The sequence below is a fragment of the Humulus lupulus genome, chromosome 4 (assembly GCF_963169125.1).
Source record: "Humulus lupulus chromosome 4, drHumLupu1.1, whole genome shotgun sequence".
NCBI classification, from domain to species: Eukaryota; Viridiplantae; Streptophyta; class Magnoliopsida; order Rosales; family Cannabaceae; genus Humulus; species Humulus lupulus.
In genome coordinates this window covers 244,181,570-244,199,040 of record NC_084796.1, presented here as the reverse complement: position 1 = coordinate 244,199,040, position 17,471 = coordinate 244,181,570, and the positions used below count along the sequence as shown (strand labels likewise).

General features: G+C 41.3%; 2 protein-coding genes across 2 annotated transcripts; one reads left to right on the top strand and one right to left on the bottom strand.

Annotated features, from left to right (window-relative positions):
- The first annotated feature begins 9,635 nt into the window (after nt 1-9,635).
- On the top strand, nt 9,636-10,937 carry LOC133833104 (uncharacterized). The gene has a single exon (XM_062263362.1). It carries the CDS (start codon nt 9,636-9,638, stop codon nt 10,935-10,937), a length of 1,302 nt encoding a protein of 433 aa, XP_062119346.1.
- A 2,246-nt stretch (nt 10,938-13,183) lies between these two features.
- LOC133833103 (zeatin O-glucosyltransferase-like) lies at nt 13,184-14,578 on the bottom strand. Its single transcript, XM_062263361.1, has one exon. The coding sequence runs from the start codon at nt 14,576-14,578 to the stop codon at nt 13,184-13,186; it is 1,395 nt and encodes a 464-aa protein (XP_062119345.1).
- Between the last annotated feature and the right edge of the window lie 2,893 nt (nt 14,579-17,471).

The window sequence follows — 17,471 nt, the reverse complement described above, 5'->3', positions numbered from 1 at the left end:
AATTTGGTTTCACTCAGGTCAAACATGCATGCACTCCTATAGGCACCACCTCTAAACTGAATAAAGATGAATCTGGGGACCCAGTAGATCCAACCCTGTACCGTAGCATGATAGGAAGCCTGTTGTATCTCACAGCCAGTCGTCCTGACATTTCCTTTAGTGTTGGTCTATGTGCCCGTTATCAAGCCAATCCTAAACAGTCTCATCTTACTGCTGTCAAACGTATTTTTAAATATCTTGCAGGGACTATCGAATTTGGTTTATGGTATTCATGTGATACAAATATGTCCCTAGTAAGGTATAGTGATTCTGATTGGGCAGGATCTCTAGATGATAGGAAAAGTACTTCTGGGGGTTGTTTCTATATAGGGAAAATTTTGGTCTCTTGGTTTAGCAAGAAACAACATTCTATTTCACTCTCCACTGCTGAAGCAGAGTACATTGCGGCTGGGCAACTGTTGTACTCAGCTCATCTGGCTCGATAAGATGCTCACCGATTATGGCTATCCCCAAAAGTCATTGACCCTCTTTTGTGATAGCACAAGCGCCATTAACATTTCAAAAAACCCAGTTCAACATTCAAGGACCAAACACATTGACATACGTTATCATTTCATTAGAAACATGGTTGAGTCTAAATTACTAACAATTTCTCATGTTTCCACTAATGCCCAGTTAGTAGATTTGTTTACAAAAGCTCTTGATGCTCAAACTTATGCACATCTCCGAACCAGTATTGGTCTCTGCACCATCTGAGAGGTTTGGTGTTTCGTCTGGTCACATTTTTTTTTCATGCTTTACCAAATTTTATTTTTCCCTAAGTCTGTGTGAATTACTTGTTTCTTGGTCACTGCTTCTTAATCATACTATTTTTTCCAAGATTTAGAATTGAGCCCTTATTTTCTCCAGCTCAAAAGGCTACCATTATTGGATGCAATGGGAAGAGCTTCCTTTGTACCATCATATGCCCTGAGGAGTTTGCTCCTCCTCTTGGTGTTTGATGAGCAAAATAAAAAGAAAGGAGACGGCTATGTTGACTGCGTTTTTAGCCAACGACGTGAGAACGTCAAATACGACAAGCCTTCAAGAGAAATAAAAACGACACAGATGGTTTAATGAACAAAAAGTAAATAACACAAGAGATTTTATAGTGGTTCAGCCCCGATTTTCGGTAATAGCCTAATCCACTTAGAGTTGTGATTTACAAACCTGTACTCAAGATCAGATGGACTGAGCCAACTGAGTTTCTTCAGTACAAATTGCAAAAATACAAGAATTCTCTCTCTAGAATACTCAGACCCAACTTTCTCTCTCTAGAATACACAGTCCCAATTTTCTCTCTCTAGAAAGAATAAGCAGAAGAAGACCCTCTCTCATCCCATAAGCTCTCTATTTATAGGCCTGAGATCCTCAACTGATATCCCCTTATGATAGGGATATTTTATTATATTTATTACATTTAAACATTCAAAATTCGAAATGTAACAAACCCCCCATTTGTGGGAAGAATGAGAGATTCCCGCGTATTTTGTTGAAGCTGTCTCTGGGAATCTTTACTTAGTCTCCTCTAGCTAGTTGATCCACCTCCTACTGACCACTCATGCAAGTGTTGGTCGGACGTGCATGGTGGTAGGACATGTTTTCGTGGGTTGAACGTGCATGGTGGTAGGACATGCACTTCTCTCCTCTAACATGGCACTCTCCTCTAGCATGCCATGTTCCTCCTTGAACCAATCTCCTTGGCTTCTCCTCAGACCAAGGTGGTCTGAGGCAACCTCCTTGGCACCTCACCTTGGACAACATTGAGGCAAACTCCTTGGCACCTCACCTTGGACAACATTGAGGCAACCTCCTTTAGCATCTCCCAAACATGTCTGATCGAACATTGTATAGGCTCTCCTTATCAAAATCTAAGTCTCCATTCTCTTGCATGAGACTCCTCCTCCTTAGCTACTTACCTTGGACACGTTCGATCCAACACTTAGGAAACCTTGGGAGGCTTGCCTCCTACACACCCTTGGGGTCTCTTAGGACCACATCCTCCTTGGGGTCTCCTAAGACCACTTTCTTGAGTTCTCCTCGGACCTCATCCTTGGGCTCTCCTAGGATCACTCCCTAGGGGTCTCCTAGGACCACATCCTCCTTGGGGTCTCCTAGGACCACCCCCCTAAGCTCTCCTAGAATGCATTCTCCTTAGCCTCCTAGGATGCATTCTCCAATTTTTGGGTATAAAATTTGCCCCCCAAGTTTATTATACGATTTCCCTCGTATGATAAACTTTTCTTCTAGCAAAATATTCTTGAGATCATTCAAAAACTTCTATCCGGTTGATAACTTTCCCGTAAACTCTCATGACAGAACTTGTCTTGAACTTGTCTTGTGACTTCTTCAAACTCTATTTTCTTGATACAATGAAAACATAAGCTCCCTTCCTTTGTATATGTTGCAAAATCATCATAGTATAGAGACAGGTTGTTGAATATCCTCGATTTGGTTGCGCTAGGATTAGAATTTTGGTGATCGAACTAGCAATTTGATCCGATCGGACCATGTGTGAGCTCTTTGATCCCAAATGCGTCTGATCGGACCCTTGGATATGGGCTAAGCCAAGGCCACTTGAAACTCTCGGGCCACGCTGCTACTTCTTGGCTCGGACATCAACACCCAGACGCACGCGGGCCTACCTGAACACTTATCAATGTGATCCGATCAGACCTGAACATTCTTCTTGGCATCTTCAACCATGCCCGGTCGGATGAACACTCATCTTGGCATCTCCAACCACGTCCGATCGGATGAACACTCTTCTTGGCATCTCCAACCATGTCCGATCGGACATTGCGTACCCTTGGCCCAAAACTAAGTCCATCTTTTGGCTTGTATGGGACTTCTCCTCTGACTTGCTCCGAGCCAACCACCTAGGAAGTTTACCTCGGACATGCCCGAGCCAAACTTTTGGCACACATGCATGGTCTTCCTTGGACATGTCCGATCGGATGTTAGGACTTCTTGTCTCTCCTCAAACATGGGTCCAAGGCAATCACTTTGGCTCTCCTCGAACATGTCCGAGCCACATATTTTTGGAAGCTCAAACTCAGGTCCGATCGGACTCTTCGTGACCTCTCCTTGGACCAAGGTGGTCCGAGCCAACCATTTGGGACACATGCATGGTCCTCCTCGGACATGTCCGATCGGAGCTTACATGATCTTTCCTCGAACCAAGGTTCAAGTCAATGACTTGGCTTTTCCTCGAACATGGTCCGATCGGAGCTTGTGTGGCCTTTCCTTGGCCAAAATCTAAGTCCAATCTCTTGAAGCTTACCTCGGATAGCTTCGAGCCAACCTCCTTGAAGCTCACCTCGGATAGGTCCGAGCCAAGTAATGTGGATGCTTACCTCAGATAGCTTCGAGCCAACCTCCTTCAAGCTCACCTCGGATAGGTCCGAGCCAAGCACTAGGCTCCTCCAATTATGTCCGATCGGACCGTGTTTGACCTCGTCCAAAATCTAAGTCCATGGGACCTCTCCTTGGACTTGGTCCGAGCCAATCTTTTTGGAAGCTCACTAAGCTAAGGTCTGAGCCAATCCCTTGGCACACATGCATGGCTCTCCTCGGACATAGTCCGATCGGAGATATTCAACATGGTCCGATCGGAGATGTGCAACATGGCTTTCATGACCTTTCCTTGAACCAAGGTCCAAGCCAATGTCTTGGCTTCTCCTCGGACATGGCCCAAGCCAAGCATTTGGCTCCTCCATCAAGGTCCGATCGGATTCTTTGTGGCCTCTCCTTGGCCAAGATCCATCTACTTGGACGCAGCTGGGTTCCTCGGACCAGACGCATCACCTCGGACGAATGCCCCCCACTCCGCTCGGATGCAGCCTAATTGCTCGGACACCAACACTTAGACGCACACGGGCCTACCTGAACACTCATGGCATCCACTCGGCCATGTCCTATCCGATCGAACATAATGTAGCTTCCAACCACTCAAGCATGTTTCTCCTCTTCAGATGCAGCACCTTAGGCACCAATATCTGGGCCTAGATCCTTGGACGTAGGTGAGATGCTCCTTAGATCAACATGCATCCGATCGGCCATCTCAAGGTATGCTTGGACACCACATTTTTCAAACACTTTAAGCACCTGTATTGATCGTGAGCATGGACAAACAGGCATAAGCCGTGTTGACATGAATGCAATGCATGGAACAGTAGCCAGCCTTCTAAGCATGCACATCCGATCGGACATAGGCAGCATCACCATTTGGACGCTTCTCCTTGGAACTAGACACACCTTTCGGACCAAACATGGTATACTCCATGCTATAATTTTTTCAAACATTTCACCTTTAGGCACTCTTAGGTACGTTCAGGAAAAACCATCAAAGCACCTTGTTCGAACCTCCCAAAATTATTTTGAGAGATTGATTTCTCTCAATCAATCTTGGTGAAAACTTGACTTCTCCTCCCAAGGACAAATTTTCACCATGTAGCATCTATTTTGCATGCATTTGTTTGATTCACTTCAGGGAAGTTGATCGATGATACATGCTTAGCCGACGAGGGAAGTTGTATCTGCTCTCCTGAGCAAGAAAACTTTGCACCTGATCAGCTAAACTTGTAGCTATTGGCATTTATACTTTACTTCTCCTTGTTAACTTAAAGCATTCTAAGTCTCCTCTAGACTTAAAAAGTTATAAGTTTTTTGTGAAGAGTAAAGTCACTCTGGTGTATGCCTTAGATTTTCGCATGAGTACTTAGTTTTCTAACTTAGAAATTCTAGACATTTCATAAGTCCATGCTAAGTATACTTTCTCACACTCTTATTGCTCTAACATTTTATGAGCATGATGTTTATGGTCACACGAATATCTGCTCCTAACTTGAAATTTTAAAAAAAATTCCAAGTTACTTAAGCTTTGCCAAGCAAGTTAGCTTAATGGCCTTTTTGGACTTCGAAAATTTACAAGTCAGCCTAAAAACAGATATATTAACTCGTGCTCTTATTGCCTGTGTTAAGTTATATACCAGCATACCCCATGTGCCCCCCAGGTGGTTGAGGGTTGAAAGATCCTTAGTCACTTGCTACCTGACTGAATCTGTTCGAGCAGTTAATTACTCGTGAAACACATAGAATATATGGAAAATACTCAAGCAGTTGAACACTGCTTGAACATATCGACCAGTTGAACACTGCTCGGATAACTAACACACATGCATATTTGTAGCAAGAATCGACCACGCTGCGCGTGGTCTCTTTTATTACTCATAAATTAAAATGGACAAAACATGTCTAATAACGAGTCTTAAACAACCAAAATTGTTCAAAATAAAATGACTGGCTAGCAAATAACCAGTTCATACACCAAACTTAAATTACATGTCTAAAAAACTCGAAATCAAGCTACCACTCTGAAAGCGGTATTTAAAAATAATATCTCCTTCGATGCTCTATATGCACGCCACTCCAGTGATTCCTGCTCTTAGCACTCCTCCTCAGCATACTCCTCCTCTTGCTTCGTTGCTCTCCTCAGCTAAGGGTGGACCTCCACATATAGTGTCTACGGTGAAGTCCACAGGTCCAGGCTGCAAGGGTGGAGATCTTTGTCGCTTGAATCCAGAGTTGCTTCTACCTCCTTCTCCTTGGGTGTCTCTACTCGGTACTTCTTCAACTTGCCCGACCGGAGAAGAAATTCTATCTCGTCCTTGAGGTGGTTGCATTCATTCGTGTCGTGACCATAATCTTCATGGAAGCGACAATACTTGTTCATGTCTCTCTTCCTCATCTCTCTCCTGATGGGTGGAGGCTTCTTGTAAGGAACCTCCTCTTGACTAGCAAGATATATCTCTGCTTGGCTGGTTGAGAGAGTAGTGTAGTTGGTAAATTGAGGCTCATACTTGGTTGGTTTTTCACTTGAACTCAACTTTTCTTTCTTTTCCTCATGGTGGTCAGACCCATTATTTCCACGCTTCTTTCCACCATCACTAGGAGAGTCAGTTGGTTTGCCTGGGTTGTTTATGCCATTCTCCCCCTTCTCTATCGCATCATCCAAATTCATATATTTTTTCGCCCGGTCAAGAAATTGTTGAAGTGTTGAGATTGGATGGCGATGGATGCTATCCCATAGAGGACTCCGATAAATTATCCCAGCAGATATGGCAACCATCTTCCCCTCATCTCCTACAGCGGTTGCTCTATTGGCTTCTCTCATGAATCTCTGTATATAGCTCTTTAGAGACTCATCTTTTCCTTGTTTGATATCTGCCAAGTCGTTGGCATAAACTGGTGGAGTCCGGGCAGTGCTAAATTGTCTACAAAACTCCTTCCTGAATGCCTCCTAAGAGGTAATGGAGTTTGGTTTAAACCTCCAATACCACTCCTGGGCAGTGTCCGTCAAGGTGGTGGGGAAGACTCTACACCGATAGTCATCACTCACCCCGAGCAGTTCCATCTGGTCCTCAAACTTCCCAACATGTTTTATCGGGTCTGCCTTTTTGGTATAAATTGGCAGTACCGGTGCTTTGTACTTTGCTGGTGGTTGGGCTGCTCTTATTCGAGCACAGAACGGGCTGCCACTCCGGTAGTCGATCGCATCTATCTCGGAAGGTCATTTCGACAAACCTTGCACCGCAGCTGCTAGCATGTCAAGCTGGGCTTGGATAGCTGGTGCAACTAATGAGGTTCCAAGGTTTTGACCGCCTGGTCGGGCATTACCATCTGGCGCGCCACCGTCAAGTATTTCTACTTGACTGGTAGGACGGTCCAGATTTTTCCCTTCGACCAGGACGGTCCTCCTCTTGTTGGTGATAACATCCCTTAGATCCTTCTGAGAAGCATGCTCTCCTACCCGATCGAACACCGTACTCTTCGATTTCCCAGTGGGCTTACTATGCGGGACTTCCTCTCTCCTGCTACGCCGCTGGTCGAGGTGCAATGGAGGCTTCTTAGCGTGCTCTGGGCAGTTTTCTCCTCCTTGTGGGTTGTGGTCCTCCTTTTCCCTTGACTGGTTGGTGGGATGACTATCAGCCTCATCCCCACCATGCCCATCTTTGAACTGAGAGGTCCTCCTCTCTCTAGGAGCTTTATTTTGCTCCTGCCCAGGTGGAGTCTTTTTACTGCCCGATCGATGACTTCTGGAGGGGGTTCTAGAGTGCTCCCCTTGGGTTGAGGTAGTGTGCAATCGGACTTCATCTCCCTCACCAGGTGGGTTATTACCACCCCTCCTTGGTCTATCATTGCTCCTACCACCAGCTTCTGTGGTCCTTGCTCCTGGAGGGGGTCCTCCTCGTACTGCAGCTTGGGCATTGGCTTGGGCCAACTGGGTAGCTGCTTCCAAAGCAAGCGTTGCTTCACGATGTTTCCGATTGACCTCCTCCTGTTGTTGTCTGAGCTCCTCACTTCTGGCCTCCATATCGCGTTTTTGCTGCTCTAAGGCAGCTCTCTGCCTGGCCATCTCTTCAGCAAACGCCTCTTGCCTAGCGTGGAATTGTGCCATCTCCTCCTGGAAGGCCCCCATGGTCTCTTGGAGCTCTTCAACTCCTGGAGTCACGTCCTCAAGCATGACTCTAGGCTCATTCTCATGATATTGTGGGCAAGGACCTTCTGATCTAGCAGGCTCTTTAGAGGAGCTTGTCCTCTTGGAAGCAGCAGTGGTGTTCTTAGGCGCCATCTTGCTTCAGGGACCGTCTGTTCTTCTCTTCAAGCTGTCAATGAAAGCACCAAAATGTTGACTGCGTTTTTAGCCAACGACGTGAGAACGTCAAATACGACAAGCCTTCAAGAGAAATAAAAACGACACAGATGGTTTAATAAACAAAAAGTAAATAACACAAGAGATTTTATAGTGGTTCAGCCCCGATTTTCGGTAATAGCCTAATCCACTTAGAGTTGTGATTTATAAACATGTACTCAAGATCAGATGGACTGAGCCAACTGAGTTTCTTCAGTACAAATTGCAAAAATACAAGAATTCTCTCTCTAGAATACTCAGACCCAACTTTCTCTCTCTAGAATACACAGTCCCAATTTTCTCTCTCTAGAAAGAATAAGCAGAAGAAGGCCCTCTCTCATCCCATAAGCTCTCTATTTATAGGCCTGAGATCCTCAACTGATATCCCCTTATGATAGGGATATTTTATTATATTTATTACATTTAAACATTCAAAATTCGAAATGTAACAAACCCCCCATTTGTGGGAAGAATGAGAGATTCCCGCGTATTTTGTTGAAGCTGTCTCTGGGAATCTTTACTTAGTCTCCTCTAGCTAGTTGATCCACCTCCTACTGACCACTCATGCAAGTGTTGGTCGGACGTGCATGGTGGTAGGACATGTTTTCGTGGGTTGAACGTGCATGGTGGTAGGACATGCACTTCTCTCCTCTAACATGGCACTCTCCTCTAGCATGCCATGTTCCTCCTTGAACCAATCTCCTTGGCTTCTCCTCGGACCAAGGTGGTCCGAGGCAACCTCCTTGGCACCTCACCTTGGACAACATTGAGGCAACCTCCTTGGCACCTCACCTTGGACAACATTGAGGCAACCTCCTTTAGCATCTCCCAAACATGTCCGATCGAACATTGTATAGGCTCTCCTTCTCAAAATCTAAGTCTCCATTCTCTTGCATGAGACTCCTCCTCTTTAGCTACTTACCTTGGACACGTTCGAGCCAACACTTAGGAAACCTTGGGAGGCTTGCCTCCTACACACCCTTGGGGTCTCTTAGGACCACATCCTCCTTGTGGTCTCCTAGGACCACCCCCCTTAGCTCTCCTAGAATGCATTCTCCTTAGCCTCCTAGGATGCATTCTCCAATTTTTGGGTATAACAGGCTACATCTCTAATGATGAGTGAAAGCCAGTGCTGGGTATTTGAAAAACTCATAGTGTTTTTTGTCAAAAGAGGATATATCAAATAAAAATACAAAAAAAAAAAAAAATTCATGTTGAGTGAGTGGACCACTTAATGATTTTGGTCCACATGAGGTCTTTTTGCACACACAAATGAAATTAATGGCTCAAATCTCTTGTTAAGAAAAAATTTGTGTGTGTTAATCAGCCAGTGTTTTTCAGAGTGTGTATATCACAAACTTTTCCCATTTTTTTTTGTAAGCATGATGTGTATATTTTGATCAGATATTTTAATCCATGTTGAGCTTATCAGAGTTGTTGTTCATAAATCTCTACTGCCATTCAAGTGTGCATATTTTTTTTACATTGGCTGTTTAGATTCTATTCTTGTTTCATTTTTTTTTTTTAAAACAACAAAATATGTCTTGTTTGGTCTTTCATACATTACCGTGGGTTATTTTTTTTATGGGCTTTGTCATTCTTTTTCCACGGTCAATTTCTTGTAGGGGAATTCATAAGGTCATTGTATAAATATACCATCATTTGAGCTTGTGTGAGTTGTGTTTACAGTGGTCCAATTGCAGAAACCTTAACCGAGTTCGACATTATGAAGCAAAGAGCCAATCGCCGTCATTCCCGTCTCTAATCTTCTCCTGTCGTCGATGTGCCGATCTCTCCTTCTCCGGAGGTGGCTGTCTCATCTTCTCTGGATGCATCTGTGCCCTCTGCAGTCGCCACATCACCCAGTCGAGTTGTGTCCCCTGCTCTTGATCCTAGTGTGGCTATGGCTATTGTTCCGGTTCTGCCTACCGTCGCGGAGTCATCTCCATCTTCTCCGTCGCCGTCCCTTCCAGAGGTGGTGACTGCGTCTGTTCCTCTCATCAGTCCTTCGGTCAATGTCCTCCATGCCCGTCCGCCTTGTTCTGATGGTAAGTCACCTAAACGTACTACTCGTTCCTCTGTTGTGTCTGCGTCTTCCCCTGTTGCATCCTCTCCATTGTCGACCCCAAACACACCATCTATTCCTCCTCTTAAGTCGCCTGTTAAGCCGTCCTTAACCAAAACCCCCAAGACTCGGTCTGCCTCCAAACTCGCACCCCAACCCCAACCTACAACCCGACCCCAACCCCAACCCCAACCCAATCGCACACCAAAACCCCAACCCAAACCTCAACCCCCACCAAAACCCCAACCCAAACCTCAACCCACACCCACCCCCAAACCCCATGTTCCTGTGCAGTCCAAAGGAAAAGCTAAAATGCATGAGTCCTCACCTCTCAACAAACCATCGTCTCCAAAACGTAAGCCCAAGGACACTCAATTTGCAGCCTCTCCTAAAAATTCCAAGCTTACCTCTAGTTCTAAGGATTTTGTGTTGCTTGTTGATCCATCATCTATTCAATACTTTGTTGATGCTACCAAGGCCTCGCATTATCAGAGATGGTTTGCTGTGCGAGACTTGTGTCCTGAATATACTGTTGTCTTAGAAGATTTTCCTGAGTTAGTTGAACTTTTACAGTCTAGGCAATGGGTTAATACCGTGTCTAAATTGGTGTCTCCTCATCCCATTCTCATTAGGGAATTTTATGCTAATTTAGATAAGTCTGTTATCGATGGGAAAAATGAGGATTGTCTTACTGCATTTGTTCAGGGTAGTCGTATCAAATTTGCACCATCCACTATATCTCGTGCACTAAAGGTTCCAAAAGTTCTTAAACCTGAATATAATAAGTCATACCGTCCAGATCAATCTACCATGGGTCATGTTTTAACTGGCCAGCCTGATTATGTGTGGGGAAATCATGAGATTCATGTGACTAAATTGACTCATTTCTATCAGGTTCTTCATCGTGTGGCCCTGTATAATTGGTTTCCTAATTCTCACCTTTCATCTATTACACTTGAGATTGGGAAGTTTTTATATGTTGTGGGTACTGGCGTGTCTATTGATTTGGTTACACTCATTTATGATCGAATTGTTGATGTCGCCTCCTCTACTGGTACTCGTAACAAGTTGCCCTTTCCGAGCTTGATTCAGCAGATTATTCAGCCTGCCAAACCACCGTTGACCACTCATGACTTCTAGGTTCCCAATCCTATTTTGTGTAAAGGATTTCTGGAAACTCTCAACAAGAAGGTCTCCTCCACTGCTCCTTCTTCTTCGCAGCCGTCTAAGCTCAAAGCTCTTATGTTTAAAGGTCTGTCTGATTCTAGTTGGCAAGTCTAGTTATATACTGAGTTCAAGGCATTCACTAAACGTTACAAGAAAGATCAAAAGCGGAAAATGGCCTTTGAAGCATCGATGTATAAGCTTGTTCAAGTGGTCAAGGCTCTGGTTGTTCAGTTTGAGTATGGCTCTCAATTATCACCATCGATAGATGTTTCTTCTCCAGCGTTTCATCGGGACTCCTTTGGTGAATCTTCTTTGCCTCCTGAGTCTTCTGTTCCCATTCAGGGGGAGTCCACTAATCCTGCTCCAGTTGCATCTCATGTGCCCCCAGTCTCATCTATAGTGCCTTCTGCTGACACAGTGTTCGACACATCTGTTCCACCTACGCTTCCTGATGCCTCTACTAAGGCTCCTGATTCGACTGCACCTCTCTAGGGGGAGCAATCAGCTGCTGCTGTCAATTGATTGTGCTGAAAGATTATGCTCAATGAAGGGGGAGATGAACTTCTATTACTTCTCTTGTCGCTTTAATCATGTGTTATTCTTTGTTATTTTGATCACTTAAAACTCTGTTTACTGCTTTCACATACTCTTTTATATTTTGTTCGTATTTTGGCTGTTTAAGACTCTGTTTACTGTTTGACCAGACTATTGTTGGTTGCATAGTTAATCTTTTGATTTACACTGTTTGTTTTTCTTGTCATTGACCATAATTTATCAAGGGGGAGATTGTAAGGACCAATACTTTGAGTATGACAAACTAGGTCCAGTCGCGTCTGGAATGGACTTTTGTTATGTCTGGAGTTTATTCGTTTTTAGTTAGTGTTCACGTCAGCAGGTGTGTAAAGCAAAGCTGTTAATGAGTAACAGCTATTAGTTGGTTCGGGATTATACCTAATTGCAGCCAAGGATATATATTGGTATGGTTAATTAGTGTTAACCAACTCTCTTTGTTCAATAGATTCGATTGAGTGTTTTTGCTCTGTTTTCTTTCTTTTTCTTCCATTGATTTTTGCAGGTGTTGGCAAGAAACTCCATTGAAGATGGTTGAAGGTTTCTGTGCAAGCACTGGAATTAAGCCGTGATTGCTGAAGGAGTTCAGCTGGGTCTTGATGCTATAGATCCGAAGGGTTTCGGATTTGTGATATTGTTGAAGGGAGTTCAACATTGAAGCAAGGGGATCTTGCATTTATAACCAAGGGATTTGGTTGTTTAGGGTAAAAATCTTCACTGTATTTTGAGATAGTTTGTACAGTTTTTACATATTGATTCTTGAACTGGTTTATGTAAAATTACTTCTGAATATAGTGAGAGTTATTACCCTGGTTCAGGGAACCCAAGCACTAGTCGGCTGGAATGAGTTTTCAGTGCAGACGAAGCTTGTAATTTTGTGTGTCAACTCTTATGATTGTGTTGTTAATGTTCATGTATGTTTCAAGATACAACCTAGATGAATATTGTAAAACTGGAAAGATAGGCTAAAACTTAGGTTTTTCAGAATCAATTCAGTCAAATGGAGGTTCGCATTTATCATATTTATCTAGTGCTTAACTGATTAGTTATTAGAGACCTTATATCATTATAGTAATTTTTAAGTTGCAAATTAGCCCAAGTACTCTTTTCTTTTTAGTATTTTTTTTCTTTTATTTTGAGAGGTTTTAGTGAGGCATTTCGTGGTATAATGTTATCCAACAGGATGTTTTTGCATGATCTTGTCTTGGTACTCTTCTAGATTTTTAGTTATTTTGTTTTGGGTTCTTGTAGCCATTGGACATTTTATCTTGCTATAATGTCTTACCTAGTTGGCATACTTCTAGTTTAACTGGATACTTGTTTTTATGAAATGGTTTTCCTTGACAGCATTTATTACACTAGTATTTAATCTCGAACAATATTTATTAAAATTATATACAACTTTTCTTAAAGAAAAATTATAAATATTTTTCAAAGGAAAAATTATTACTGATCAATAAAGATTACTTGTAAGAAATAAAGTTCTTAAATTTAAACGAACGATAAAAAAAAAATATATATATATATATATATACTAAAATAGGTCTAATTACTGACTCGAAACATAAACATTCTTAGCTAATACATATAAGTCAAAACTACTTTTATGAATGACCAAAACAGACGAAAAAGTATCCAGCTCTATCAATCTATCTCGTTATATGGGCAATGAAAGAATCCCATTCCATACGAGTGACTCCTCCTTCAGCTGTAGACTTTCTAACTTCAGCTCCCAACTCCTCAGCCCTCTTTCTGATCTCACCACCTTCCTCTGAGGCCATTAATGTCCTCACAGCTCTGTCAATCATGGATGAAGTCACCAACTCATCTCTCTGACCCCATTCCATAACAGCCACACCCACTTTGAGAACTTCCGTAAGTAAGAGAGCATTCACAGGTTGATCAAATTCCATTGGCCATGCTGCTATAGGTACTCCCATACTTATGCTTTCCATGCATGAGTTCCATCCACAATGACTCATAAACCCACCTATGGATTTGTGCCCTAAAATCTCCACTTGGGACACCCATTTCGTCACCACCATTCCCATTCCCTTTCCCCTCATTCTTTCCTCAAACCCACTTGGAAGTTTAGATAGCTCACCCTCGTATCCATTGCTGAAACTGTCTAATCTATCTTCATCTCCCAACACCCACATAAACTTTACCCCACTCTGCTCCAAACCAAGAGCAATCTCTTTGATCTTTTCCTCAGAAAAAGTAGTAGTTGTTCCAAAAGATATATACAAGACACTGTTGGGCTCTTGTTTGTCTAGCCACTCCAATAAGCACTTGTCATCATCCCTGGCCTCCTTAAAGACTGTCGTTTGGTGCAAGGGCCCCACTGCCCAGATCTTCTTCTCTCCTTTGAGTACGTAGTTTGCTACATGTTCAAGAAAAGAGCCTTCAATAGCCTTACAAGAGTTGTGGAGCTGACCAACCTGACTTTTCATCTGTTTAAACTCACGTTTTATAAATTCATAGAACTGATGAGTGTAACAAGATTCCACAGAGGGAATATTCTTTATTGGGATGATGTCGTACTGTCCTATGGCAGCGAACGCGTAGGTGAACATTGAGAAAACAGAGCCACAATTGACAGCATAGGCTTCTGCGTTTGGTAGAGAAACAAAATCTTGAACCACTGAAGTCATCAGAACATCATGAACAACGACAAGTCGTTTCACGTTTGAAGAGAGTGATCGGAGAAGTGCAGCGACTGGGTCGCGGAGGAGCTTGACGGTTTCGGATAACTTTGTTCCGGAGCAGAGGTTGGGTGGGAATGGTGTAGTTCGGATTAATGGGAAGTTATGAAAATGGATTTTTGTTAATTCTCTAAGAGGGTTTATGGATCGAGACTTGACTTGAGAATTGTGGAGAGTAGAGCCAACGTAGTGGACAGGGATGTTGTATGAGGAAACGACATGGGAGAGTTGAAGGAGGTGGTTGAGGTGGCTTTGAGCTAATAATGGAGCCATCACTACCACAACTGATGATGGTGATGAGCTTGATGAATCTTTGAGGTGGTGATCAGTAGTCGCCATTAAAACAGTTGGTTAGGAAAGGATTTTTTTTTCTTCTTTCCTTAAAATTCTTTATATCATCATATTGAAATTTTCTGTGGGTACAACTTACAATAATTAATATAATTTCCTATTATCAGTGGCAGAACAAAGATTCAACAAAACGAAAAAGACATCAGAGAAACTTAGACCAAGTAATCTCTGCTATTTAAACTAACAGCCTACAGCAACTGGGAAGCAAGAAACTAGAGGCTGGCAGGAACCATGCACTAACAACTAGAGAAAACTAGGAAGAGCAGACCACAGAAACACAATTCGAAGTGTTACAACTAATCGTATAGTTAGCTAATGGCTCACTTAGACATTGTTTTATTTAATTCAATTTTTAACAGAGCGTATGACAGTTTAGGCCAAGATTCATCTAGTGGAAACTGTCTCTGTTAAATTATTATTTTTTTTTCAAATGATGCTCGTTGCAGCCTAAATTTTTCCAGTGTAGCTTTATTGATCTGTAGCTTTATTAATTGTTCATGTCATCTTGTCATTCTGAATAATGTTTTGTGTCTAATTACATGTATTTGATACTTAAAAGTGCAGATTCATTTGAGGGACTATGGATTCTCAAAGGCAACCTCCTATTGATACCAACTGGCAGAAGGTCTGCAATGTTTAGTGTTCAAGTTTAAACTATTCTCAAAGGCATCTAATACTTGTGTAGTTGTTTGTGTTTAACACACGAGTCTATGGTGCATTGATTCACGTTGGATTTAAGAATATGAAAAATAAAATGGGGATGTTCTCTTGCTTATTGGTCATTATACATTTCTATTTGTTATATTTGAGCTTCTTAATTCCTATCTGCTATGTACACCCACGCTGTCACATATATGTTTGTATATCATAAGAACTTAATTGCTCACAAAGTGGAATTGGTGACTTTTATTTTGTATGCCAGGGCCATCATCGACTACAAAATAGACAAAAATTGTTGGACCCAAAATTGGGTATGTTCTAAAATATAGATCGCAAGTGCACGAATCGTGTGTATAGAATAGTGTTTGTGTAAGCAAGGATGTCTAGCCCAAGAGAATTGACTAAAATTAAAAATAATATATATTTTTAACCAAAATTAAATAAACTTTAAGTTAACTCCAAAAATGGATAAGATTTTGTGTCAAGAAAATAAAATAAAATATACAAAATAAAGATATTTAAGACAAGAAAAGTAAACAACTTATGATTTGTAAACAAGTTGAAAGAGAAAAATTATTAAGATACTAGAATCCACAAAATGTAAGTGGAATAATATATATTAGTATATTGATTATCAAGTTTATTGATAGTTAAAATAAATCAAACCATCACATTCAAAATAGATTCATAGTTTAAGCACAAATTATTTATAAGATAAATAAGATTTTTCTTCACTTTTCAAAAATATAATTTCAAAGAATTTAATGTAAATCAACTTGATGACACAAAAAAGAGCCGGTAACAACTCAAAGTCATTGGATACCAAAAATGAAGCTTACCCCTAAATCCAACGACCCACAACTTCTTGAGGTGTGTACATATTATTCAAGATAGGGATGCGCCTCTTTTTTAGCCCTACCAAAGAAAAATCATATTATCTTATTAGGACAATTCTTCTATAAGGGCTTCACATTAAGTCCTACCGGTGGGGCTTTCAGTGTTCTTGACCCGTGAACAGTTTTCGGCACGATTTCTTTTAATGACCGTGTATATTGTAGCTATTTAGAGCATCCTGCAAATTTTCAGAAAATTTCGAATAATTTACAGTACCGAAAACTAAATTCAAACTTGTTTTTACATGCGTAACTAATTTTTTTTATGAGCGTGGAAAAAAATATGTTTAACCTTAGTTTTCAGTACTATAAACTATTCAGAATTTCTGAAAATTTGCAGAATGCTCTAAACAACTACAATATACACGGTCATAAAAAAAAATCGCGTCAAAAACTGTTCACGGGTCGAGAACACTGAAAAGCCCTACAAATAAGGCTTAAAGTGAAGCCCCTACAGGAGAATTCCCCTATCTTGTTATACCACTTTATATTATTTTGCATTTAAAGAATACAATACATTCAACTTATTTTAAATTATTTCATCTCTCTGGTTATTTTTATTAATATTTAATTGTCATATATAAAACAGATAAGGATGAATAATTAATTCATATCAATAAATCATATATATGGTGGAAAATTCAATGATCATTAATTAATTAGTATAATAAAAAGTAATCGGTACTTTAGTCTAATAAATGTTGGGCAATTTTTTAGTCTCTTACTTGTATTTGATGGACTTAGTCTTTCAATTATTTTTCAGCCATTAGATCCATGGTGGACGGTGGGATTGTAGTGTTTGGTTGATGATATGTTAAAATATACATATATCCCTTCATATCCTTTAGCAACCGGCTATCGTTTTGCATATAATTTTTTTTTGGTTATATTTTTGTAAAAATAAAAAACTCTAAAAAACAATGTCTTGAAATCTTGCTAAAAAAAAAATAATAATCAAAGGATTAGTGGGAGTGTGTGATCGTTTCTATTAAATTTCTTGAAGAATAGGTCGATTGTCGTCGTTGATTGGTGATACAGGTCAGGTACGCAGAGTTTGGAGGTTCGAGCGTGGTGGGTTTCACTCATCGTTGTTGGTTCTTAGTATATTTTTCAATCATTTCTTCTAAATCAGAGAGTGATTGGAGCTCTTTGGCATACTAGTAAGTTGTGAAATTGTTTTGGCAGACACTAGTGATTCTCCTTTTCATATACACCATGAATGTGCAATAAATCCACAAATGGAGAAGATAATATATCTAAAAGTAATTTTCATTGTTGAATTTTAGATGACACTCTCTTGTTTTTGTATTGGGTATTGACGAGTGAAA

Excerpts from the sequence above, each read along its gene's own strand:
- LOC133833104 (XM_062263362.1), top strand. The coding sequence starts at position 9,636 with ATGGCTATTGTTCCGGTTCTGCCTACCGTCGCGGAGTCATCTCCATCT.
- LOC133833103 (XM_062263361.1), bottom strand. The coding sequence starts at position 14,578 with ATGGCGACTACTGATCACCACCTCAAAGATTCATCAAGCTCATCACCA.